At 38.9% G+C, this 27,609-nt stretch overlaps 1 protein-coding gene across 1 annotated transcript; it reads right to left on the reverse strand.

Annotated features, from left to right (window-relative positions):
- Positions 1-3,281: 3,281 nt before the first annotated feature.
- Positions 3,282-27,499, reverse strand: ephb4b (eph receptor B4b). The gene is made up of 17 exons (XM_051105027.1): positions 26,859-27,499; positions 22,595-22,665; positions 20,536-20,817; positions 20,070-20,457; positions 16,584-16,739; positions 16,174-16,503; positions 15,849-15,973; positions 14,212-14,371; positions 14,035-14,134; positions 11,604-11,665; positions 9,534-9,647; positions 9,120-9,367; positions 7,521-7,736; positions 6,328-6,477; positions 6,039-6,232; positions 5,269-5,427; positions 3,282-3,850 (listed from the first exon to the last, which is right to left on the reverse strand). Exons 1-17 carry the CDS (start codon positions 26,935-26,937, stop codon positions 3,751-3,753), a joined length of 2,934 nt encoding a protein of 977 aa, XP_050960984.1. The 5' UTR covers positions 26,938-27,499; the 3' UTR covers positions 3,282-3,750.
- Between the last annotated feature and the right edge of the window lie 110 nt (positions 27,500-27,609).

Consider the following 27,609-nt stretch of genomic DNA (forward strand, 5'->3'; position numbering starts at 1 on the left):
CAGTAAACCGCTTACCACACCTCAATATGGAGCAGATTTGTGTTGGAAATATGGATATTACATTTGTAAACATCATACTTGTTTCAGTTGTTTCGCTTATTTCAGTTAATGTCATCAAACTAGCGAGCTAAACCAGTAGTAGCGCTGACAGTGTCGTGTAAACATGACTGAACACGCGAAAACAAAACAAGCGAATCAAATAAGTGAGTCATTTACGCTGGAACCGCTCCTAATGATTCAAACTCGCGACTCCGATCATTCACCCCAAGCGATTTACTAGCAAAAAACAAACAAACAAACAAAAAAAACGTAAAATAAATCACTTTGTTCGGATCGCAAATGCGGAGCGGGTTCGCGAATCACTTTGTTCGGATCGCAACTTCGGAGCGGGTTCGCGAATCACTTTGTTCGGATCGCAACTGCAGAGCGTGTTCGCGAATCACTTTGTTCAGATCGCAACTTCAGAGCGTGTTCGCGAATCATTTGATTCGGATCGCAACTTCGGAACGGGTTCGCGAATCACTTTGTTCGGATCGCAACTTCAGAGCGGGTTCGCGAATCACTTTGTTCGGATCGCAACTTCGGAGCGGGTTCGCGAATCACTTTGTTCAGATCGCAACTTCAGAGCGTGTTCGCGAATCATTTGATTCGGATCGCAACTTCGGAACGGGTTCGCGAATCACTTTGTTCGGATCGCAACTTCGGAACGGGTTCGCGAATCACTTTGTTCGGATCGCAACTTCGGAGCGGGTTCGCGAATCACTTTGTTCGGATCGCAACTTCAGAGCGTGTTCGCGAATCACTTTGTTCGGATCGCAACTTCAGAGCGTGTTCGCGAATCATTTGATTCGGATCGCAACTTCGGAGCGGGTTCGCGAATCACTTTGTTCGGATCGCAACTTCAGAGCGTGTTCGCGAATCATTTGATTCGGATCGCAACTTCGGAGCGTGTTCGCGAATCACTTTGTTCGGATCGCAACTTCAGAGCGTGTTCGCGAATCATTTGATTCGGATCGCAAATGCGGAGCGGGTTCGCGAATCACTTTGTTCGGATCGCAACTTCGGAGCGGGTTCGCGAATCACTTTGTTCGGATCGCAACTGCAGAGCGTGTTCGCGAATCACTTTGTTCAGATCGCAACTTCAGAGCGTGTTCGCGAATCATTTGATTCGGATCGCAACTTCGGAACGGGTTCGCGAATCACTTTGTTCGGATCGCAACTTCAGAGCGGGTTCGCGAATCACTTTGTTCGGATCGCAACTTCGGAGCGGGTTCGCGAATCACTTTGTTCAGATCGCAACTTCAGAGCGTGTTCGCGAATCATTTGATTCGGATCGCAACTTCGGAACGGGTTCGCGAATCACTTTGTTCGGATCGCAACTTCGGAACGGGTTCGCGAATCACTTTGTTCGGATCGCAACTTCGGAGCGGGTTCGCGAATCACTTTGTTCGGATCGCAACTTCAGAGCGTGTTCGCGAATCACTTTGTTCGGATCGCAACTTCAGAGCGTGTTCGCGAATCATTTGATTCGGATCGCAACTTCAGAGCGTGTTCGCGAATCATTTGATTTGGATCGCAACTTCAGAGCGTGTTCGCGAATCATTTGATTTGGATCGCAACTTCAGAGCGTGTTCGCGAATCACTTTGTTCGGATCGCAACTTCGGAGCGGGTTCGCGAATCATTTGATTCGGATCGCAACTTCAGAGCGTGTTCGCGAATCATTTGATTCGGATCGCAACTTCAGGAGCGTGTTCGCGAATCATTTGATTCGGATCGCAACTTCAGAGCGTGTTCGCGAATCATTTGATTCGGATCGCAACTTCAGAGCGTGTTCGCGAATCATTTGATTCGGATCGCAACTTCAGAGCGTGTTCGTGAATCACTTTGTTCGGATCGCAACTTCGGAGCGTGTTCGCGAATCACTTTAGATTGGAACTTAAAGGAGATTTCACAAATCATTTGATTTAGATTGGAACATCGGGTAAATGTTTTTGTTTTTCCTAATTTCTTTTACAGAGATGTAGTTTTCACTGCTTTAGGATTAAGTTCAAGCTTTGGAAAGTTTCAATGTACTTGTGTAGATCAAATAAAGTAATTGTGTTTATTTATATGAAGCTATAGCAGGAAACAAAAATTAAGCTATATTCCTTGTTGAGTAGTCAAACAGTCCAAAGAAAACATCTTTAAACAGAAAGAAGAGTCACTTACAAAATGAGATCGGATGAACATGAATAAATCTGATTGAAATGTCTATGTGGTTCATTGGCAAATGAATGAATGAATCTTCCTCAGAAGAGACAAAAACAGCAACTCACCTCAGTGTCTGACCTGTAGAGCTGCAGACACAGAATAAAAACTTATTATAAGTAGCATTTTTCCTGTGGTGACTCAGAAAGTTCTCATGTATTTCATATTTCAGTGTTTGAAAAGCTACAATAAAGCTGAGTAAATAAAAAAATAAAGTTTATTACTTATTACGTGAAAACCAATGGGAGTCAGTTTGACCACAACACAACTGATGTGTACATCAATTACACTGAATCAAATCTGTAAAGGCTTTTCAAAATCTGTGTTCAAACTCAGCACATTCATGAACCTAAATGAGGAACATTCACCAAATTTCAAGACGAAATGAATGTTTCAAGCATTTTAAAAACAAATAAAAAGTCAAACTGACTTGTGAAATTGGTGAAGTTGATTCCCTCAAGACTATCCTATGGGTTTTATGATAGGATTTTTAATTCATGAGTAAACAAAACTTGACAATACTGTGTTCTAAACATATTATTGATCTCATTGTGAACGATTCAGGATGTCATCACTGGATCTTCTTCTCTCTGTGTCATGTGCAGGATTCCTCCAATCAATCAGTGCTAATAAGCTCCGCCCCTCAAGCGCACACTAATCTGCATACGCCACACCCACATCTCAACATCCAGCCATTCAGTTCTGTCCTCCATGTTTTGTCAATAATCCATTATTCTCAGATTTATGTCACAATGCAGAAGAAAAGATCTGAAGCTACTTTAAGGTCCTGAACGTCTCTGTGTCTGATTCACACCAACTCTGAGATTCAGTTCTCTAGAAAACACACACACACACACACACACTCTACAGTTAAAATGAGCAGGTGTGGTTTTTAAAAACGAGACCTAAATTGTTCTGTTTAGTGCTGATGATTAACAGAGAAGGAACCCAGTGTTTTGAATGCTAGTCGTCTTTAAGAAGCTGTGATGAAGCTGATTGGTCAGTAAAACAAACACAAACACACTGGGGCAGCTCTGGTGGGAGGGGCCAGTGCAGATCTTTAATGTGATTGGTCACACGGATTACACTCGGTTTGATTGACAGCTCCCACAGTACTTTTGCTAAACAAACATTCGTTCATTATTTGTGCTGTTTTGATACGTACAAAATAATAATTACAAAATAATCTCACTTTATAATAATAATTATAATGAATCTTCAATGTGAAGATCCAATTAAGCTCCCAGAATGCAGCGGCGTCACCACGGCAACAGTAACACGTCATCCTCTTATGTCCGTGCGGAAGCGTGCGACGTAACGCCGTCCGTCTCTTCACGAGACGCTCCTGAGACGTCAGTCTGAGTGAAACGAGAATAAACGTCTGTCAGTCTTTCTCCTGAATGCTGGACTCTGATTGGCTGGTTCTATGATAGTCCACAGTGATTGGTCGATCGGTCCGATCCGTAAGAGCTTGTAACAGAAGCAGGGAATGCTGGGAAGCGTCAGTACCGCAGGGAGCCGCTGTGAACCCGCAGCGTTTGGACGCTGGACAGAATCTTCTTCTGGTGTCCCGCTAAAGTCACGCCGATCCGTAGAAGATCCCTGAACAAAACACAACAGCACCATTAAAACACACTGTGCACTATTACATGTGATATTACATGTGACCCTGGAGCACAAAACCAGTCTTAACTATCACGGGTTTATTTGTAGCAATAGACAACAATACACTGTATGGGTCAAAATTATTGATTTTTTCTTTTATGCCAAAAATTATTAGGATATTAAGTAAAGATCATGTTCCATGAAGACATTTTGTAAATTTCCTACTGTAAATATATCAAAACTTCATTTTTGATTAGTAATATACATTGCTAAGACCTTCATTCGGACAACTTTCAAGGTGATTTTCACAACATTTTGATTTTTTTGCACCCTCAGATTCCAGAGTTGTATCTCAGCCAAATATTGTCCCTAACAAACCACACATCAATGGAAAGCTCATGTATTCAAATTTGGAGACTGACTGCTGTGACTGGTTTTGTGGTCGAGGGTCACATATGACATTACTAAATTACTGCAATCACTTTTGTTTACATTGTGGATTGGATTTTGTTTTAATATTTTAAGGTTCAATTTAAAATGTAGTTAAAGTGTTACACTTTTGTCACATTTGTTTTTGTCATTTTTTAAAAATGTCTATATAAGTTTTTATTCATATTTTAAATAGGTTTTTATTTTTGTATTTTGTTTTCATTATAAGTTATAATTTTGTTGTTTTTTGTAATTTCTATCAGTTTTCAAAATGTCTATAGTTTTATTGATATTCTGAATTAGTTCTTATTTTCATATTTGGTTTTGATTGTAATTTCAGTTAAAGTTTTGGTATTTAACTTTTTATTTGTATTTGTTTTTGATGTTTTTAAAATAGTTTTTATTAATATTTTTAATATTTAATTTTATATTTTAATATTTTTTATATTTTGATCAGTTTTATTTAAATATTTTTGTAATTTGTATTTATTTTTGCGTTTTTAAAATGTCTATACAGTTTTATTAATAATTGTATTTTTATTTTTATATTTTCTTTTCATTTTCATTTTAGGTAAAGTTATGGTAATTTTATTGTGTTTTTGTCATTTTATTAGTCTGATATTTGTCATTTCTTATTTTTTAACAGTTTTTATTAACGTTTAGTTTTAGTTACTGTAGTACATCAAGTTCAACTAAATGTAAATGAGAAATTACGTTTTTTGTTTTTTTTTTTTAGATCAGATGAGAACAAAACTTGAGCTGAGTTCATCTGAATGACTAATGTTGACTGAAACTGAATTAGTTTCATATTTGATTAATTTTGCAGCTCTTCCTGTTTATTATGTTTATTACTGTGAATCTGTAGAAATCTGACTTGACATCATGTCTCTGGTGACGTGTGTGTCGTGCTTGTGTTGTGTGTGTGTGATGTGTGTTGTGTGTGTGTGATGTGCGTGTGTGTGTGTGTGTGTGTGTGTTACACTCACTCGGTGGAGATGTGTGAGATGAGCTCGATGGAGGTGAATCCGGCCTGCAGGAAGTTGTCCTCGTATCGCTCCATCTTGATTGCCCGGAGCCAGTCGCCCACTGAGCTGCAGTGAGAGAGCGCCGGCGGAGGACGCTGGTCCAGCAGAGGATGAGACGGACTGAGAGACACAGAGACACACGTCAATCACAAAAGACTCCCATTTCAAATAAATGCTGTTCTTTTGAACTTTGTTCATCTGTGAATCCAGGAAGATAAAATGTATGACAGTTTCCACACAAATATTGTGCAGCACAACTGTTTTCAACATTACTAATAATCAGAAATGTTTGTTGAGCAGCAAATCAGCATATTAGAATGATTTCTGAAGACTGGAGTAATGATGCTGATAAATTCAGCTGCGCATCACAGAAATAAATTAGTTTAACAGATATTTCACATTTTTACTGTATTTTTGATCAAATAAATGCAGCCTCTCTGAGCAGAAGTGATTTCTTTTAACGATGGTGTGTGTGTGTGTGTGTGTGTGTGTGTGTTGTGTTGTTTACACTGCTCTTGAATGTAAGGAAGGTGTTTAGTGAGTGCGGATGTTTCATAGATGGCTGGAATATTTCAGCGACTGTCATCCGTTCACATTTAGAATGGAAAGTGCAGGATGCAGCAGTGAAGGTGATCGACTTCCACTTCGGCCTCCCACCCAAACACTTCCTGTTACTCACACGCACACACACGCACACACGCACACACGTGTCGTAGTGTGGCGGCACTGACCCGTCAGGGATGCGTCCCGTGATCTTGAGCGAGGCCGGGTTTCGTATGAGTCGGTCGAGCGCGGAGACGATGGCGCAGAAGCGCGGACGGGACGATCTCTCCTTCTGCCAGCAGTCCAGCATGAGCTGGTGCAGAGACGCAGGGCATTCTGGGGGAGGAGGGAGGCGGTAGTCCTGCTCGATGGCGTTGATCACCTGCACACAAACACACGTCGTCATCATCACCGTCACAGAACACACTCATTGGCTCTCTACACGTCAGATCAAAGGGTTTGTGGAATCTCACTCACGTCCTGGTTGCTCATGTCCCAGTAGGGTCTCTCTCCGAACGACATCACCTCCCACATGACGATGCCGTAACTCCAGACGTCCGACGCCGACGTGAACTTACGGAAGGCGATGGCTTCGGGCGCCGTCCAGCGGATCGGGATCTTCCCGCCCTGACAAACAAACCCAAACTCTGAGCGTCACAAAAGATCAAGATCTTGTTTAATGAGCGCGTGCCACAATTTGGCAAGACTGAAATCCTAGTGTGAAAGTTTACAGCAGCTGTGAAAGCTTGAAAGTTTGAAACCTTCTATAGATAGATCAGATGATTAGCATGTTGCTAGCATGATTAGCATGTAGTTAGCATGTTTCAACTATTTTTCTATCATGTTTAACATTATTTGCACGATTAACACGCGACTAGCTTGTCACTAGCACGATTAACAAGTTACTAGCATGATTAGCATGTTACTAACATGTTGCTAGTATGTTTCTAGCATGATTGGCATGTTTCTGGCATGACTAGCAAGTTGTTAGCATGTTTCTAGCATGATTAGCATGTTAGTACCATATTGCTAGCATGTTTATAGCATGACCAGCAAGTTGCTAGCATGTTGCTTGCATGATTCACATGTTACTAACATGATTAGCATGTTGCTAGCATTTTTAGCATGATTAGCATGTTACTAGCATGATTCACATTACTAACATGATTAACATATTGTTACCATGTTTCCAACATGACTAGTAAGTTGCTAGCATGTTGCTAGTCTGTTTCTAGCATGATTAACATATTACTAGCATGATTAGCATGTTACCAGCACGTTGCTACTATGTTTCTAGCATGATTAGCATGTTACTAGCATGTTGCTAGCACTATTAACATGTTACTAGCATGATTAGCACACTACTAGCATGTTTCTAACGTGATTAGCATGTTACTGGCATGTTGCTAGCATGTTTCTACCATGACTTGCAAGTCACTAACATGCTGCTAGCATGTTACTAGCATGATTAGCATGTTACTAGCATGTTGCGAGCGTGTTTCTGTCATGATTAGTAAGTCAGTAGCATGACTGTAGCTGTAGGTTTGGTTTAAACAGGATGAGTATGTTGGTTTCTCAAGCTAATGAAGATTCCTGTATTTCAATGATTTGTGTCAGGGTTCTGGTGATCAGAACGTGCACTGGAGTGTTCGTCAGCAGCAGATTCTCACCAGTGAGCTGGTGTACGTGGGGTCGGACGAGTTCTCCGTCAGGAATCGGGACAGGCCGAAGTCGGACACCTTACACACCAGGTTACTGTTGACCAGGATGTTGCGCGCCGCCAGGTCCCGGTGAACGTAACTCATCTCCGACAGGTACTTCATACCGGACGCGATCCCACGCAGCATCCCAACCAGCTGGATGGGCGTAAACTGACCGTCGTTCAGCTGCACACCGAGAGAGAGAGAGAGAGACACGGGTGAGCAGGGTTGCCAGATCCCAGAAAACCTTCCAGCCCAAAGATTATTCAAAACCCACCCAAAACAAATGAAAACGAGCCACATTTTTGCCCTGTCCAATCACAAGTCTCTTATGCTCAACAAGGTTGCGTTTATTTGATCAAAAATACAGAAAAGAGTTATATTGTGAAATATTATGAGGCAAAACAACGTTCTTCTATTTTAATACACATTAAAAACAGATTTTTATTTTTTATTTTTATAAGCTGAATTTTCAGCATCATTACTGCAGTCTTCAGTGTCTCATGATCCTTCAGAAATCATTCTAATATTCTGATTTATTATCAGAATTATCAGTGTTGGAAACAGTTCTGCTGCTTAATATTTTTTGGAACCTGTGATCATTTTTTCAGGATTCTTTGATCAATAAAAGGTTAAAAAGAACAGCATTTATTCAAAATAGAAAGGTTTTCTAACAATATACACTACTGATGAAACGTTTTGGGTCAGTATATTTTTATTCTTTCTTTTTTTGAAAGAAATTTATAGTTTTATTCACCAAGGATGTGTTAAATTAATAAAAAGTGATAGCACAGATTTACATTGTTAAAAAAAGATTTATATTTTGAATAAATGCTGTTCTTTTTAACTTGTTATTGATCAAAGAATCCTGAACAAAACGAATCACAGGCTCCAAACAATATTTGTCAGCACAACAGTTTCCAACACTGATAATTCTAATAATAAATCAGTATATTAGAATGATTTCTGAAGGATCGTGTGACACTTAAGACTGGAGTAATGATGCTGAAAATTCAGCTGCGCATCACAGGAATAAATTATATTTTAAAGTAGATTAAAATAAAAACCATTATTTTATATTGCAATAACATTTTGCAGTATTACAGTTTTTTTTCTGTATTTTTGATTAAATAAAAGCAGCCTTGATGAGCAGAAGAGACTTCTTTAAAAAACATGACAAGTCTTACTGATGCCAAACTTTTGAACGGTAGTATATATTTTTTTTTATTATTATTATTATTATTTTTTTTTTTTCTCTTCCATTAATTCTTGTCAAGCCAAATTTTAATTTAGGGCCCCATGAAATCCACTTTATTTTTCCTGGTCTTAAGTTGCCAGATATATATATTCCAAGTATAATACGCATTAGTAAAAGTATCTATTTTTTTAGTTTTATTTATCTATAGATACGCTTTAGTCTGCCGCAGTACAAAATTACAAAAGTAGCCCAAACAAAAAGCAATCCATGACTCTGTAATTTTTCCAGTGACTGCATTTTCAAAACAGCCCAATTGTGTGGGAAAACCACAACCCTGGCAACACATCAGACAGAGACAGTCAGGTACTGACCCTCAGAAACGAGTCCAGCGCGCCGTTCTCCATGTACTCGGTCAGGATCATGACGGGACAGGAAGCTGTGATCACTCCCTCCAGGTGAATGATGTTGGGATGCTGGAACTGCCCCATGATTGACGCCTCAGACAGGAAGTCCCGCCTCTGCTTGTCCGTGTAGCCGCCCTTCAGGGTCTTGATGGCCACGTAGTTCTCTTTCTTCCCGGGAACCTTGAGCCGGCCTCGACACACCTCGCCGAACTCACCTGTGTGCACAGATCACATATGAAGACTATCAGATTCGCACGCGCACAATGGCGTAACGTGATCCGCGCTTTCATCGGGTGTGCGCGTCCCATATTACTGCTGTTCACGCAGAAACACGAGCCCCGCGCCACACCTGCGCTCAACAATCACACACACGGTTCTCACCGGCGCCGATCACCTCCTCGATCTTCACGAACGACACGTCGATCTCTTTGGCGAACTCCCTCACCGCCTCGTTGGGATCCTCGTACGTGAACGGATCGATGTACACTTTAATCCCTGTGAGAAACACACAAACAATTAAACCAGAACCACAACAAAACATCTCAACAATGTCTGAAACGCTGCATTATGAGCTCTTCTCACGGTTACATGAAAAACACGTTTGTTACATAAAGAGGTCAAATATTAAACCACTTCTCAGTTTCATTTAGTTTAATTCAACGTATTAACTAAAACTCAAATAAAAACGAACAAATGTTCAGATATACACTACCAGTCAAAAGTTTTGAATGTTTTTTAAAGAAGTCTTTTCTGCTCACGAAGCCTGCATTTATTTGATACAAAGTACAGAAAAAAAAGTAATATTTTGAAATATTTTGACTATTTAAAATCACTGCTTTCTATTTAAATATTTTTGAAAATGTAATTTATTTCTGATCACAAAGCTGAATTTTCAGCATCATTACTCCAGTCTTCAGTGTCACATGATCCTTCAGAAATCATTCTAATATGCTGATTTGCTGCTCAACAAACATTTATGATTATTATGTTGAAAACAGCTGAGTAGAATTTCTCATGTTTCTTATAGAAATTTCAGAAGAACAGCATTTATTTAAACTGGAAATCTTTCGTAACATAAAGCATCCTTACTAAATAAAAGCATTAATTTCTATAATTTCCTTATCAAAAAAAAAAAAAAGTATATATATATATATATATATATATATATATATATATATATATATATATATATATATATATATATATATATATATATATATACACACTATACATATATACATACTAACTCCAAGCTTTTGCATGGTATAGCGTATAATGTTACAAATCCTTTTTATTTCGGATAAATGCTTTTTATTCAAAGAATCCTGAAAAAAATGACTCAACTGTTTTAAATATTGATAATAAAAATCATAAATGTTTGCTGAGCAGCAGATCAGCATATTAGAATGATTTCTGAAGGATCATGTGACACTGAAGACTGGAGTAATGATGCTGAAAATTAAGATTTGAAATCATAGGAACAAAATACATATTAAAATGTATTCAAATAAAAAAAAGCAGTTATTTTAAATAGTAAAAACATTTTACAATTTTACTGCTTTTGCTGTATTTTAGATCATATAAATGCAGGCTTGGTGAGCAGAAGAGACTTCTTTAAAAAAAATAAAACAAATCTTACTGTTCAAAAACTGTAGAAAAAAAAATGTATTTATAACTTAAAAACTCATAACTGATATTTAATTAATGTATATTTTATTCCATGTAATGAATTTTTTTTTTTTTTGATTTTAGTTTTATTTACCAATAATAACCCTGTGGTTAACGGTTTGGATTTTCAGGAAGCACTGCTACACCAAACCTAGAGGTAAATCTGACTGATTTTAGTGAGCATGTATAGTTGTGACTGGCTTACACTTCAGCATGTTTTTAGTCAGTTTGGCATTTGCAAATCATAAATAATATTTAATTATATGACAATAATATGACTTCATTTCTCAATTATAAATTATATTTAATTATGTAAAAATTATTTAAAAAGTATGTTATATCACTTATTTCTATAAATAAGCAAAAAAAATTTAATAACAGTTATTTTTTAAATAAATAAATAATACTAAAATTTTAGAACAGATGAATTTCAGTTTTCTCCTACCTGATCAAATTTTTTGTTTGTATGAACTTATGTCAACCTTATCATTCAAGTTTACTAATATTCATTCATATGAGTTTAGTCAAAATAATAAGTTGCCACATGAAGCACATTTCATGTTGTTGACGAGTCTCAATCCGCAGTAACGCATCCGCCCGTCGCCCGGCAACAGTAAACAACTGATGAACTCATATTAACCGTAATAACACGTTTCTGTTGGTGGTGTCACAATCGTTCATGCGTCTTCATCGCTCTCACATGTAAACAGCATAAATCAGCAGTGAGCGCTGACAGATTTACCACAGTAAAGCACATTCCTGATCAGAAGACGTCACACTCACCCTGACCCATCAGGAACTGGCCGCTCTTATCCGGGTCCGGATCCCGCGTGCGGCTGGAGCGCCTTTAAAACACACACACACACACACACACGCGTGTTTAGACAGACAGACCGACTGTGTGTTTACGTGTGATTGGATTACACAGGCTGTGTGTGTTTGTTTGACAGAATTCCTCTCTCATGACTCGTGTGAGTTTCTGCCTGTTGTGCGAGAGACCCTGCAGCTGTTCGCTCTCTCTTTACCAGCCTCACACACACACACACACACACACTCGTGTCACATGACCTCGAGCGTCTGCGTGTGTTGTCAGATGTAGTTTGATAGCGTTGTGTTGTTAGCAGCAGTGATGTCACCAGAAAACTGTCTGGGCAAATGATACTGTCTGTAGAAATAACATAAACCTGCTGATCAGGGCAAAAACATGGAAGGCTGTTTCCACAACTGAATAAAACTTGAATAAACTTGTAATTCTGACTCTGTGAGATATTAACTCAGTTGTGAGTTATCAAGTCAGAACTGCAAGATATAAGCTCACAACTGTTTGTTTTCACAATTCTTTTTTCCTCAGAATTGTGAAACATAAACGAGAAATTGTGAGTTATAAACACCAGTTCTGAGGAGAAAAAATGGACAGATTCAGATATGTTCACAGATTGGCGACTTTCTATTTCACAATTCTGATTTTGTTTCTTGCAGTTGCGAGTTTATATGAGTTTATATAGACAAAAAGTCGCAATAACCTTTTTTAAAAATGTTTTATTTAGTGTAGGAAATGGGCTTCCGTAGAAAAATGACTGAGAAATACAGTAAATAATATATTAATTATATGAAAAATATATTTAATAATTGTGTTCATTTATTATTTGTATAAATATTATTTACTTTATTTGTCAATCTGCTTTACATCTGACAAAAAAACTTTTGGAAACAACATACATTCACTACCTGAGTGTGTGTGTGTGTGTGTGTGTGTGTGAAGGGAACAGGATGTGTCCACCCAGTGCTGTCTCCATACAGACTCTTACTGGAACAATGAATCTGACCCCAAGAGCGCACACACACACACACACACACACACACACACATACTGGTATTCCTATCATTATGGGTTCATTCCATAGGTGTAATGGTCTTTCGACTGTCCAAACTGTATTTTCTAACCCCACGCCTCAACCTACCCCTCACACTAAACTACAGGCATTTTTTATGCCCGTAAAACAATTCCGTGTGATTTATAAACCTGTTTCCTCATTGAGACCAAAAAATGTCCCCACAAGGACAACATTTACTGGTATTACTACACATTTTCCATTTCCAGAATTTCCATACTTTTCCAGACTCAAATTTCCAAACCTCTCAGTAGTTTTTTTTTCAGACCATATTTAACATAAATGGCTCATAGAGCATTATTTTCAGCTTTTTATTTGGTATACAGCAGAGTTTTTAATATATATTTTTTAAAATTTTCCTCGAAGTGACGACATGGAGAGCCCCTAAAACAACAAATATTAAAAAATAAATAACTACATAATACAGACTTTCACATGCACGCAAGAAACGTTCTTGTGCCCTCGAGAAACTGCATGCGCATGGGAATTTTTTGGGTGTGTATGCATTACAGTTTCCAGTTTTATAGAACCTATTTTCTTTGTGCATCACTGCCATCTTACTATGAATAAAATGAGAGCATGGAAGCAGAGATCTGCTTGCTCAAAACTAGTCTGTTCTTATGGTAGGTCCTCTAATATCAAAGCCTAACGTCCAATTTAACACATCCTCTGTGTGGCAGAAAAACCATGACGCAAAATGGGCTGATGACAAAATTTGCGGTTCAAAGGTCTCTAAAAAAGACTGGTACTGTAAAAAAAAAAAAGTGTTTGAAATGTGGCTTTCGTTAGGGCAGTACGCCATATTTCAAGGCCTTAGGTGTCTTTAATGCATAGTCTGTGGTGGCAAAGAAACCACACTGAAATGGGCTGATGCACAATAGGTCAATCAGTGTTTAAGAATCAAGTTGAATAGTTTCTTGTGCGCACATATAGTATGTATATTTTTTTCTTTTTGCAAAAGGCTTGAAAAAAACCTAAAATGCTTATAACCTGCATTTTGCATATAATGAAAAAGTGCATTAAAAGTCATATTTAACAATCACTAAACTACATTTATTTTCATTAAATTCTTACTTTTCTATTCTAAAAAAACTAAACACAGGCATACATTCCATACTCTGCTTTCTTTTTTCCATACTTTTCCAGACCTGAAAAAATACTTGAATCAAATTCAATACTTCTCCAAACCCCACAGGAACCTTGGATACTGCAAACAGTTTGTGTCTGAAATCACTCGCTCCTTCACTACATAGTGAGCACATAGTTATATTAAACCAAAGCCCTGGCTCCGCCCCCTCATTCAAGCACCAATCAGATCTCACCTGAAGCAGAAGACGGCAATGATCACCACGGCGATGAGCAGGAGCACTCCTATAGTGACCAGCACACCGGTGAGCAGCAGCCGCGACGGAGATTCTTCATCTGAGAGAGACACACTGTTAGATTCACATGAGACACGTGTGTGCGTGTGTGTGTGTGAGAATGCAGTGTGTGTGTACCGTCAGGTAGTGTGCTGATGGTGGCGGTGGGGCTGAAGTGTCCGTATCCCGCTGCGGTTCTGGCTCTGACCTGCACCTGATAGTGTGACGCGCGGTTTAGATCGTTCAGAACCACAGAGTTGGTTTTACTGCTGATGTACTGCCATCCGTCATCCTGATCCTACAGCACACAGGTCAGAGGTCAGGGGTCAAGCACAGGTGGAACATACACAAACACACAGAGCAGGCAGACACTACATTGCAACCATTTGTGTGCCTACTGCGTGCAACTATGAAAAAATATTTCGGAGCATCAGTGCGACTGATCCATCAGCATACCTGTGTTTGCGCTGAGGGGAGATTCAATAGTTTCTATGGGTTTTTGAAACGTCGAGTAATGAATCACACACGTATCTCACCAGTCCTCTCATAAACAGTGTGAATAAGAGATTGATTGTGCAGTGTAGAGAGATTCATTCATTATAATGGAACATTGTGAGATCGTGATGAACTAAGATGAACTTCTTCATGTTTGTAAATGAGATACTGATTTAATACAACAGCTCAATAAACAAGAAGTTCATATGAAGTGACTCACATTGCCTGACTGTAACACTATTGTCTGATTTTGCTCTATTTCATCATCAAAAATAGTTCGAAACAAGTCACAACTGAGCCGCTGCACATCTCCATTCAAACACAGCGCTGTTTCCTTTATGAATGAACGTGCGTTTTCTTTAAACGAATCTAATTTTTGTAAAAGATGTATAGGGTCGCTAGAGACCTGAGGTGTTTAATTGTGTAAGCATATTTTCCATGCGCAAAAATATGTAAAATATCTGATGACTAAATGCATGCAATTCAGCTTTATTCCTCAAGGTGGCACTGTGTAATAGACAATACTGATACAACGTTTCACACATAAATATCACAGGCATGAAACAAAAGAATATCATCAGCAAAAATTGAATTGGATTAAATGGCTTTACTGCAGAACAATAACTGTATGGAATAAAATATAAATGTAACTGTCACTTGATAGTGGATGTGTTGAATAAGCTGCCAGCAATCAAAATAATGATTTTGAAGTCATTTAAAATGACAGTTTTGTGAATATGAGCCAGATGCTGAATGTACTGTGGAAGTGCGCTCTGACGATGACGGCGACGGTACAATCATCTGCCCAAATTGAACCCTTCTAAGTTTCAATTTTTTTATTCTTCTGTAATTGTTCTTAAAATATCAAGAGAGTTTTTTGCTATTGCAGCAGTTAGAGATCCATCTGCGCTGGATATGTAGGTCCGGGTCGCTAAATGTAATAACAATTGGCGAAACAGTCACGCATTTAAGGGTTAATTAAAAATTTTAAAACGCTTATAAAATATGATTTTTTTTATTTAACATAAAAAATGACATACTTTTAATAAAGTTAGAAAAATGCCATTACAAAGGTAAAAACAAAATTCCCCTGTAAATCACTTGAAGGAGTCAAATATCACCTCGTAATGCAAAGGCTAATTTTTAACCAGTTTTTTAGATTGATTAGAAGGTGTTCCTGAAATTTTTTTAAGTGCTCCTAAATTTTTTAAGTGCTCCTAAAAAGAAAAGTAAGCGTAGAGCGCTGAGCAGGTGTGGCTGCAGATGTGCGTCCGTCTCACCTTCAGAGTGTAGCGCAGCTGATACTCCTGAATGCTGTGGTGCGTCTGCGGAGGAACCGTCCAGCTGATGGAGATGCTGCTCTCAGACGCTTTAGTCCTCCTGATACCAGACACCGGAACAGCCACTGCACACACACACACACACACACCTTTATAACTACAATTTTAACTATAATGATAACTAGTAGTGCAGATTCCCTACTCTTACAGAATTATTATGATTATTAAAGCTTTATAGTTATAGTTGTGGCGTGACGTTAGAGTGATTATTAAGGCTGTATGGTGACAGTTATTGTTATGGTTATGGTCGTTCTGAGTCACCGACCGTCTCTGCTGGTGGTGATGTTGACGGAGCTGGAGGCGGGGCTCGCGTGACTGGCGGCGCTCACTCCGTTCTGGGCGAGGATGGTGAAGGTGTAGGTGGTGTGTGGGAGGAGCCCACGGATGACGACGCGCCTGGCGCTCACGTCCACCTGCCCCGGCTTGTAGGTGACGCTGTCCGCACACGGGACGCACGCGGCGCCTCTGCAGCGCGCACACTCTATGCTGTAGGACAGATCGGAGCGCCCGCCGCGGTCCAGCGGCTCCGACCACTCCAGCATCACCACCGTATCGTTGATCTGATAGATGATGCTGCGCGGAGCCGACGGCGGTTCTGCAAGAACAGGTCAGAGGTCAAAGGTCATATACACACACACACACGCATATGTGTGAGTGAGTGTGTAAGAGTCTTACTGGTGCAGGCTGAATCAGGAAGGTCGCTGGGAGCGCGGTGGAATCCTGGGCGACACAAACACACACTGGATCCAGGATAGTATGTGTTACTGTTGTCTGGACACACACGACACAAACTCCCACCGACAGACACTTTATACTGGCCCAGTCCACACGCTACATATGAACACAAAACACACAAACATGCTCATTAACTTGTCAATCTACCCGTCTGAAACAGCAGTCTGCTACTAGGATGCTCATAGTTAGTCATTACAGATACCTAAAATTAAAACATTTGTCATTTTTACAATAAAACGATATTTATGCAAGTTTTTAAACTTATATGTGACCCTGGAACACAAAATCAGTCTTAAGTATCACGTGTACATTTGTAACAATAGACAACAATACACTGTATGGGTTAAAATTATTGATTTTTCTTTTATGCCAAAAATTATTAGCATATTTAGTAAAGATCATGTTCCATCAAGATATTTTAAAAATTTCTTACCGTAAATATATCAAAACTTATTTTTTGATTAGTCATATGCATTGCTAAGAACTTGATTTGAACAACTTTAAAGGTGATTTTCTCAATATTTTGGGTTTTTTTTGCACCCTCAGATTCCAGATTTTCAAATAGTTGAATCTCAATGGAAAGATTGTTGATTAAAGAATTAAAAACATTTCGACTGGTTTTGTGGTCAAGGGTCTCATATGTAACTACTTAGTTGCCAAAGCAACATTTCTCCATTTTCATTAACTTTAACTTACTGTACTAAAATAAGTGAAATAAAAATGTACTAAAACTGAAATAAAAATACATAAAAAAAGACAAAAGACAACTAAATGACTCAAACTTTAAATGAAAACAAAAAAAATACATAAAAAATAAAAACAAATCCAAAATGTTATTAAAAACTGTCACAGTATTTCAATAATTCAAAGAAAACACAATGGATCACATTATTATCATGATATTTTTAAACATCAATCAATCAGTAATACATATTTATATAGTGCTTTTAAAATTATGCAAAGTGCTTTCTCAAAACGTTTTCAAACAACACAAACCCAGCGAGAGAAACAAGACAACATACATCAATAAACACAGTAATATAGACAGCGAAATGACAGTGCTGTTACTGTCACAAAATTAAAATTAAAATTACATGGGCCAAAAACAATAACTCTTGAGCAAATCTTGAGCAAAAAAAAAAAAAAAAAAAAAAAAAAAACATAAAATGAAAATATAAAAACAAAAGCTAACTTACAACTATATATACGCATACATATATATATATATATAAAAACACCAAATTAACATTGACGCTTGGCTTTCACACTAAATGTGTGTGTTTGTATGCATGCATAAGTGTGTGTGTGTGTGTGTGTGTTTGGGGGTGGTGTTGGTTAAACAGACTCAATCTGGTCTCAGGCCCTCAATGACCCGGCTGTTGTACTCAAATAATAGAGTCAGACGGGGCGTCACACACACACACACACACACACACAAAAGGGAAGGCCAATACAAAGTGTAATTAGTAAAAACTAATTCAGCCACCTGCTGCAGACTCAGTGTGTGTGTGTGTGTGTGTGTGTGTGTGTAGTTAAAGGTTGAGGGCTGCAGCAGTGAGTTAAAAGTGACAAAAGCTCCTCTGCTACAAAAGACAAAATGATTGAAGTGATTGAAAATCGAGCAGTGCTGTCCAGATGTGTTCATGTGCAGTTGTTTTGACTCTCACAGGTGTGTTTGTGTGTTTAGGCTGTGTTTGTCTTACTGTTACACATTCCTGAACAATTAACCAAACCAAAGTGATTTTACCCACTGTAATAAAGAATCGATTAACGACAGCAATGAAATATCGATCAGCGTGATTATCGTCATCTGCAGTCGATCTAGTTACACTCAGATGAAACGACAGCAGAACAACACACGTTCCTCTGGAGAGAAGAAGAAAGAGGAACGGAGCAGAGAGAGACAGATCGCATTACCCATAATCCTCAGCCACACCCCACAGACCAATTCCTGCTCATTAAAAGAGCATTTCATCAAGCTCTATTAAAACATCACACACACACACTGAGAGAGAGAGCGGGCGTTCAGGATAAACACAGCTGCTTTAGATTGAACGCGACTAAATGAGACGAGTGCAGAATCCAGACGGCTTGCTTTTCTCGTTAGGACAGAAAGAGAAACAGAGAGACGGAGCTGTTACATGTGCTGCAGGACACACGGCTCATTAACATACTGGTTTAGAAACGTCACACACACACAAGTAACACCTGAACGGGACCCGTGAACGCGTCTTCATTCGGACCGTTTCTGTTTTAAAGAACTTCCTCTTAACCAATCGTTTCGGGTCAGTAAAAACAGGTCAGAAAACCAAGAGCTCATTGAGCACACACACATACGCAAACACACGCACACACGCACGCACACACACGCACGCACACACACGCACGCACACGCACACACACACACACACACACACACATGCGAGAGAACAGTGAAAAGCAGAATTGAGAGAAAGAAATACATTTAAATGTATTTAAATCTTATTTCTTATTTAAATTGTTTTGTGTATATATGCATACATGAACAGACTCAAAGCTCCTGGAAACCACAACAAAGTCAAACAACTTTCTATAGAATTTCTCTCACACGCACAAACACCATTTCAAAGCAGCTTTACAAAAAAATCATGATGTTAATGTTCATAATATCTTAAATATATTGCTTTACACTGTAAATGCAACCAAATAGTAATGGTAACATGTTCTTCCATTATTTTAACTCAACAAAATATTTTGATAAGTTTTAACTCTACGTTTTAAATTATATGAGATTCAGCTCAATTTTTAAAGTCAGTTTTATATCATTTAAGAAATGACTTGTACAGTCAATTTAATTACACTTCAATTTCAGGACTGAAGTTTTTACTGCATGTTTTTTTACAGTATACGTGAAGTTAACGTATGCACGCAGTTCGGGGTATTATATTTAGTATTACATTTAACTACCTAAAATAAAATAAACGTTAACTGAAATAAAGTAAAATTCAGGAAACTTAATTTATTTCCGGTAGTTTTCAAGTCAACACTTCTCATGTCTACTTTAACCTGATGCACTAAAATAACTAAAACAAACAAAGAAATGAAATAAAAATAATAAAAACTATATAGACCTAAACAAAAACTAATAAAAATTACAAAAACACACAATTACTAAAACTTCATAAACTTTAGTTTATTTCTCACTAATTCTAAGTTTTATATCTGACTTACTGTAAGTTTACATCTCACTAAATCTAAGCTTTATATCGGACTAATTCTGCATTTATTTCACACTTCTGTTTATATCTTGCAATTTAACGGCGCACAGATCACCTGACGCACATCGCACACAAACGTGACCAGAGTTTGCTGATGTAATTTCCTGCCGTTTCTATCAGCGCAGATCTGACCCGCGAACATCCGATCGATCGACGGCACGTCACTCACCTCTGCAGCGGTCGGAGTCCCCCGGCTCGTATCCCGGTTCACACGCACACGTGGACGAGGGAGGCCCCACCCACTGGCCGTCCTCCCCACAGAACATGGTGGGCGGGGCTGCGTTCTGGCCCGTGGGGGCGGAGTTCGCCACGCACACGCCCTCCGCCTGCTGCACCAGCGAATGAGGGAGCGTCTCGGGGAAGGAGGAGAACGCGCGGGTGACGGCGGGGCACTTCTTGAAGAAGACGCGGACGGACAGCAGGGCCATACACGCGCCCTGAGTCTGGAACGCCAGGTAGAAGCCTTTCTTTGACAGCGGACCCACGCGCACCGTCTTCACGTTAGACTTCCTCTCTCCGCCGCGACGCAACAGGAAGTCAGCCGCGACCGTGTCCACCTGTAGGAGAGTGAAAGAACGAGAATGTTAGAATTCAGCACTGTAAACGTGTGTGTGAGTATGTGTGTGTGTGTGTACCTTGCTGTAGGGGTTCTCCATCCACGCGGGGTGTGTGCTGCTGGCCGTGTCCTCGTCGCTCTGGTAATAGTACAGGTTGAAGGTCTCTTTGCAGGTGCGGAAGCTGGACGGCATGGTGGAACATTCCATCATGGTGAAGCGGATCTCCACGTACACCTGAGACGCGCCGCGCCGCGGGATGAAGCGCGTCCGCAGCCAGTGACTCAACGACGTGTCCGTCAGACAGATCTGAAAGGTGCGGACGCTGTTCCCTTCCTCGTCCAAACCGCTCATCTCCTCCCACTGACAGAAAGATCAGAGTCATTAATGAAGGAGCATTCAAACACCGAATTTACAAACACACTGACTCTATTTATGTCCTGACCTACTGCAGATCATTATAAAGATATATCCGTCTTTCAGCAGAATATAATCAGTAGATGTTATCAATATTGTAAACAGCGACGCTGTTGACATGCACATCAGCTCTGCTGGATAATCCAGTTCAGATATTTTCTCAACAGTTTTTATAGGTTTGCAGGAATGGGAATATCCCTACATTTGTGGCTATAGTGTGTTTTCTTTCCTGCAGTTTTTTTCCCAAGAGATTCCAGATGTTGGCAGTGGTTTAGTGCTCAGTAATTAGTTTAAATACTAGTTTACACAGTAATTTCATTAGGACTTGAACACTTTCCACCCTCAATACGCCGACAACACCAAATGGAAAGCGGCGGACCATCGTTATAATAAAAACACTGATTAACGTTGATTTCTTTGAATTATTCTATAAAATAATCAGTCTGTCTGTCTCTTCAGAATTGCATGAGTTTAAGTTTATGATCCTAAACACCCAACCTACACCCCGTATCTGTTCGCACCCATAATTCCCTGCAGTTTGGACAAACACATATAAACTCATTTCCCATTAAAACAGGCTCATTTCAGGAGTGGGAATCTGAATATTGTTTTAAGGTAACTGGATTGTAGTCTGTCTCTGCTAAAGAATACAAATATAATAGCGACTTTTTATCTCATGGTTCTGACTTTTACATGTTTACATATCATAATTTTTTTTTTATCTCACAATTCAGACTTTTCTTCTTAGTATTGTGAGTTTAAATCTTACTAATTCTACATTTTATATCTTGACTCATTCGACATTTCCGCCTCATTAATTTTAAGTTTTACATCTTGACTAATTCTACGTTTTATATCTCACTAAATTTTGTCACTAATTAGTTTATTTCTAACTAACTTTGTTTATATTTCAGTAATTCTAAGTTTTGTATCTCACTAAATCTAAGTTTTATATCTTGACTAATTACTAATTTTATATCACTAATTCTAAGTTTACGTCTCAGTAATTTTAACTTTTATATCTGACTAATTCTAAGTTTATATTCTAGCAATTCTACATTTTACAGCTCTCTAATTTTAAGTTTTATATCTCACTAATTCTAACTTTTATAATTTGACTAATTCTCACTAATTCTGAATTTACATCTCAATTTTCATTTTTAAATCTTGACTAATTCTAAATTTTATATCTCACTAGTTCTTAATTTTACAAATCACTAACTCTAAGTCTATGTCTCACTAATTCTTATTATTCTTAAGTTATTTCTGACTAATTTTAAGTTCATATCTCAGCAATTCTAAGCTGTACATCTCATTAATTCTAAATTTTATTTCTCACTAATTTTAAGTTTCATCTTACTAAATTTTTATATCTTGACTAATTCTAAAGGTGTATTTTTAAGTATAAGTTTTATATCTCACTAGTTCTAAGTTTTATTTCTCTCTAATTGTGTTTGTTTCACAATTCTGTCTATATCTCACAATTCTGAGTTTTATATCTTGCTATACCAAGCTTCCATCACACAAAAAGTTTTTCTGCAATTCTGTAGCAGATTATCTTTTTATATTAGTATTCTGTGGGGTAAACAACCTAATCAAACCATTACAAAATACTAATGGACATGTAAACACAGTTTTATGTTGTTGTTAACCTAGAATCTCCTTTGAGTTCAAGTAGATGTGTGTGTGTGTGTGTGTGTGTGTGTGTGTGCGCATGTCTCACCTCAGGGTCACCGCTGGGGTAGATGGTCCATCTCAGATCAGATGTTTCTAGCTTCGTGTTCATCAGCACCTCTGAGAGAGAGACAGACACACAGAGAGAGAGAGAGAGAGAGAGACAGGTTTTACAGCTGCTGCAGAACTCAAAAACATGATCTGATGAAAAACTCATGTGCGGTTTAGAGTGGATGACAGTGAAACACTCACAAATATAAATACACACCGACATAAACCGGACATCATAATCAAAGACATGAGGTGATCACATGATCAGAGCTTCATAACTCACTGCCTTCAACTGCTGAAGTAGTTCTGACGTGACATCACAGCGTTCTTTCATTAAATTCAACTCGTTTCCAACTTGTAATTACGAGACAAAGACACGAACCGCTTTTCGGAAACTCGTAATTAGGTCGAATGCGACACGGCGTTACTGCGACTTTGATTTCAGACATATTTAATTCAGTGTAATGTATTTATGATGAGTTTTTGCTCTAAATCACCGTACAGGCGTCTGGTGGAGGAACGCTAACGCTGTAAAAACAGAGCACTAGCAATCAACGCCCAGTTTAACATCTGAACCTATAAAACCTTCCAGCTCTTTCCATTTCATCTGTCACGATTAAAACGACAGCGAGTTCAACGACTGCGGCCGCTTTACACAAAGAATAGGAAGAGCGAGGGAGGAGCGGGAAACGTCCCAGCATTCTGTCTGTCCGTCTCTCTGTCTGTCCGTCTCTATTCCATTGTTTCCAGTGAAAACACAATGATACCCAGGAGGCATTTCAGAGCCAAAAAAGTGATCGAGTGACATTTTCATTTATTACACACACACACACACACACACACACACGGGAGGGCTGGCAGAATTCCTGCTCATTCCTGAGTGTCCGTGGAGCGGAACAGCAAAATTACAGCTCGCACTGGACACACGCATGCACACACACACACACACACACACACACACACACACACCTCTAATCAACTCATCACTAATTACAGACTGAGACTGACAGAATGAGAGAGAACTTGAAGAAGATCCAGCAGTTCACACACACACACACACACAAATAAATGTGTGTGTGAGAGAAAATAAATCACTAAAAACTCTCTACTGTGTTTAGTATAATTTACATACTATTATAGTTTTTATTAATATTTAGAATTATCTTTCATTTTGAGATTTATCTTCTATTTTTTATTTTTCCTTTTGCCATTTTTAATAGTTTTTGTTGTTTACAAATATTACAATTTAGGTTTAATATACTTTTATTTCAGTTTTACTTACCTTTTTTTATATCTTATGTGTTTATTTAAATTTTACTTTAATTTTTAATAATTTTATTATGTGCTTTTATCATTTTTATTAGTTTGTGCTCTTTTTAAATATTACCATTAAAGTTTAATAAAATTTTTATTTCCAGTTTTAGTTTTTATTTTTAGTTTTCATTTAACCTCTACCTTATTTTGTATATGCTTTGTCATTTTGTATTAGTTTTAACACTTTTTAAACACTACTATTTATGTTTATAATATTATTACAATTTTAGTTTTTATTTATTTCTAGTTAGTAATTTTTGTGCTTTAACTTCAATATAAAATTTTTATATTTTGTTTCAGTTTATTTCAATTCACAGAAAGGTTTTAATAGTTTTATTTAAGCTACTGAGAAGAAACTCTCTATTAGGTCTAGTTTTAGGTCTATTAGGTCAGTTATTGATCTCCGATTTATTGACTGCGCATCATTTCATCGCTCATTATTAATTCAAACAGCACTGGCTCTCAGGCTCCTCCCATCTGGCAGCTGATTGGATGAGAGGTAATGGGGCATGCGATTGGCTGAGAATGGTATAATTAGGCTGCGTTCCAGTGGCTCTCAGTTTAATTACACTAACAAGCTCGACAAGCTCTCCAAAACAAACACTCACGCAGCTACAGGCGTCCATTCATTTACACACACTCCAACCCAACCTCAACCAAATCCACACCATTACCACTGAAATACACATTTGCATTTATGCATTTGCAGGCGCTTTTATCCAAAGTGACTAACGCTGCATTCAAGGTATTTTCTCAGTTCATTCCTTACACTCGAACCCATGACCTGCTGCTTGAGCTTCCATCACAATAACTCAGTATTCAAGTGAACAGTGTGAATGAGATCTGAAGTGGATCAAAAGCAGCTGTGAGGAGCAGTGTGAATAACTTTCAATCCACTTAAACTGAATCCGAGTTGAGAAGATTGAGGAAAAACCCCTTAAAGAGAGAAAGATGGAGGGGTCAGAGGTCACAGCCCATGATAATCCAGCTTTATCTCTCACCGCTGAGAAAAATCTGTTTAACGGGATTTATGGACATCAAGCCCACCTCACACACACACACACACACACACACACACACACACACACACACAAAAAAGAGCAGAACTGACATCCACACATTTGAAAGCCAAATGTCCTCCCGTTTGCATCTGTGAGGGAAGAGGGAGCACAGCTGTGCCGAAACTCTCAGAGATTTACCGTGTTTTAGGGTCAATCTCTTGAGTTTACCATATTGGAGCTCTTTAGCTCCTTTGAGGAGGGGAGCCGGTGTTCCCGAGCGCCGTAAGCTTCTTCAGCCGCTCTATTGTTCTTCAACAATGGGCTTGAGCCGTGTGACCGTCCCACCAGATTAACTAACACAGCTGGTTAACTTCACCAGCACGGAAAAACACTCGCTGATAGCGGCGGGCATGAGCTCACCAGATGAGTTTTCCACACCAGAAACCTTCCAATCGCTCGTTTGACTTCGGCCCATTTTTACGGGCGCTTCCTGTCGCACGGACGTGTAAAAAAAACCTCAAAGAATCACGTAAATCTGAGCTGGATGTCGTTCACCCCGATTTAACGCCGCTCCTCATCCGTCTCTCCGCTGGACGCGTCCGCCGTGTTTGGACAGTGTCAGATATTGTTGATCTTACAGGAGGACAAATGAAAGTCTTTATAGTCGTAACGAGCGCAGGAGAAACACACGGGGTTTGCCCAATGGAATCACTGATTTTAAAACACAACATCAATTACGAGTAACGAAAGCGCGTGGTGTGTGGATTAATAAGAGCGATACCGATGCGTGTGTTTACTTTGAGCTAAGGCCTCCTTAAAGATAAAAAAACACAGTAAATGATGTTCCTACGTGTTCTTTCATTAGTCCGCAGTCGTTATAATTCACCGTGAATATAAACTACAGCAGACGTCTGTGATATGCGTGTAGATAAATGAACGTGTGTGTGTGTGTGTGTGTGTGTGTGATTGGATCGGACACTGATGGTGTTTCTGCTGTTACTGGATGATTCCGGAACTGATTTCCTCTGCGGGAATCCAGGTGTCCTGGAGCGCCATGAAACGTGGAACCAATCCCTGACACACTCATCACTCACACACACACACACACACACACACACACACACACACACACACACACACACACACACCCTCGGGCAGCTCTTCGGAGAACGTTGGGTTAATCATCTCGAGACACAGAAACTCCTGTGATGCTCAACAGATTGTTAGAGAGAGTCAAGAACCTTCACATGCCCCACAAACCACTTGAGATTCTCTGGTTCTGTAGAGGAATCGTGCTTCAGAAAACTGACAAACAAAATACTGACCTGAAGACTGAAGACTGAACTTCCAAGAACTCTAGAACTCATCTTAAAAATATTCGTTTTTACATTAGCTTTGATTATTCTACAAGATCACTTAACATTCATCAAATCTTTCCATTGCGCAAAAGGTTCTTAATAGTGGAAAAAGATTGTTTAGATGTTAAAAATGTTCTCTATGCTAAAAACAAAAACGGTTCTTTTGGGATAATAATGAATGAAAGGTTCTTTAAGAACCAAAAATGACTATTCTACGGCATCACTGTGAAAAAAAGCTTTGTTTAAGAGTGTAAAGAGCAAGAAATTTAGTTTTTTATTTAACTGAACCACTTAAGAACTTTTTAAATGAGCTCATTTATTCACAGCACGAATCATTGTGTCTTAATGACTTAGCAGAAAGAAAATTAACCAGTTACTGTTAAAGTTAATCAAATCTTTAAAAAAAAAGAAAATAAAGTTACACCAGAATGTAAGTGATTGATTTTAATTCCACGTTCAGATGTTTGAGTCAGACAGGACTGTAACCTTATTTGTTTCGAAACTACTAAAACTATTATTTGAAACAGAATAAAGCAAAACATCAATACTCATTTAACAATAAACACATAACAGTGAGTGTTGATCGTACCTTCCTCTCCTGTGGTGAATCCAGTCCAGAACCAGAACCAGAACCAGACGAGAGAAATAATCCAGGAAACATGATCCATCTCAAAGTCCTGCTGGAATCTGCTGTCAGCTCATTAGATTCAGATCCACAAAATCACTTCAGTCTCTCGAAGCTGATCGATCCGACACGAACCGGCTCTTGAAACCTACTTTTTCAAATTCTGCAAAAAATCCAAAGTTGGCTCATGAAGAACTTTCAGCGGTAAACTTTCTAAACGAACTTCTGTCCGCTCCGGCTGCACATAAAGTGAGATAAAAATGTCACCAGACGAAATCTCCAATCTGATCCAGATCATACAAATAATTCAAATCGGACTGAAACACAATCCTGCGTTATGCGCGTCCGTGTGAGTGCGCGCGTCCCCTATCCTTCCATTAAAAAACTCTCTAATCCCAGCAGCGCGTTCTTCATCCGTTTAAAACTGGTTTATATTCCACTCGTCGCTGCGTTGAACCGTGAAATGCGAAAATGAACCTTGGGAAAAACATTCAAACAAACTTTCGCAACAAACGCGGAGTTTCTGTCGACGCGAACTTTCCCTCAGGACTGAGCGCGAGACACAGAGGTGGATGATCGCGAGGCTGAGGACTGCCGCAAGCCCCGCCCACCGCATGGGGAGGACGGGCTCCCATTGGTCCATCCGGCTGTCTGTAGAGATGAAACATGAGCGCGATTTATGTCGATTGACACAATTCATCAGATTCAGATTCAG

Source organism: Labeo rohita, unplaced genomic scaffold, assembly GCF_022985175.1.
Source record: "Labeo rohita strain BAU-BD-2019 unplaced genomic scaffold, IGBB_LRoh.1.0 scaffold_87, whole genome shotgun sequence".
NCBI classification, from domain to species: domain Eukaryota; kingdom Metazoa; phylum Chordata; class Actinopteri; order Cypriniformes; family Cyprinidae; genus Labeo; species Labeo rohita.

Coding starts and splice junctions, on each gene's coding strand:
- ephb4b (XM_051105027.1), bottom strand. CDS start 26,937: ATGGATCATGTTTCCTGGATTATTTCTCTCGTCTGGTTCTGGTTCTGG. Junction 22,666..26,858: donor ATTCACCACAGGAGAGGAAG/GTACGATCAACA, acceptor TCTCTCTCTCAG/AGGTGCTGATGAACACGAAG. Junction 15,974..16,173: donor CATCACCACCAGCAGAGACG/GTCGGTGACTCA, acceptor GTGTGTGTGCAG/TGGCTGTTCCGGTGTCTGGT.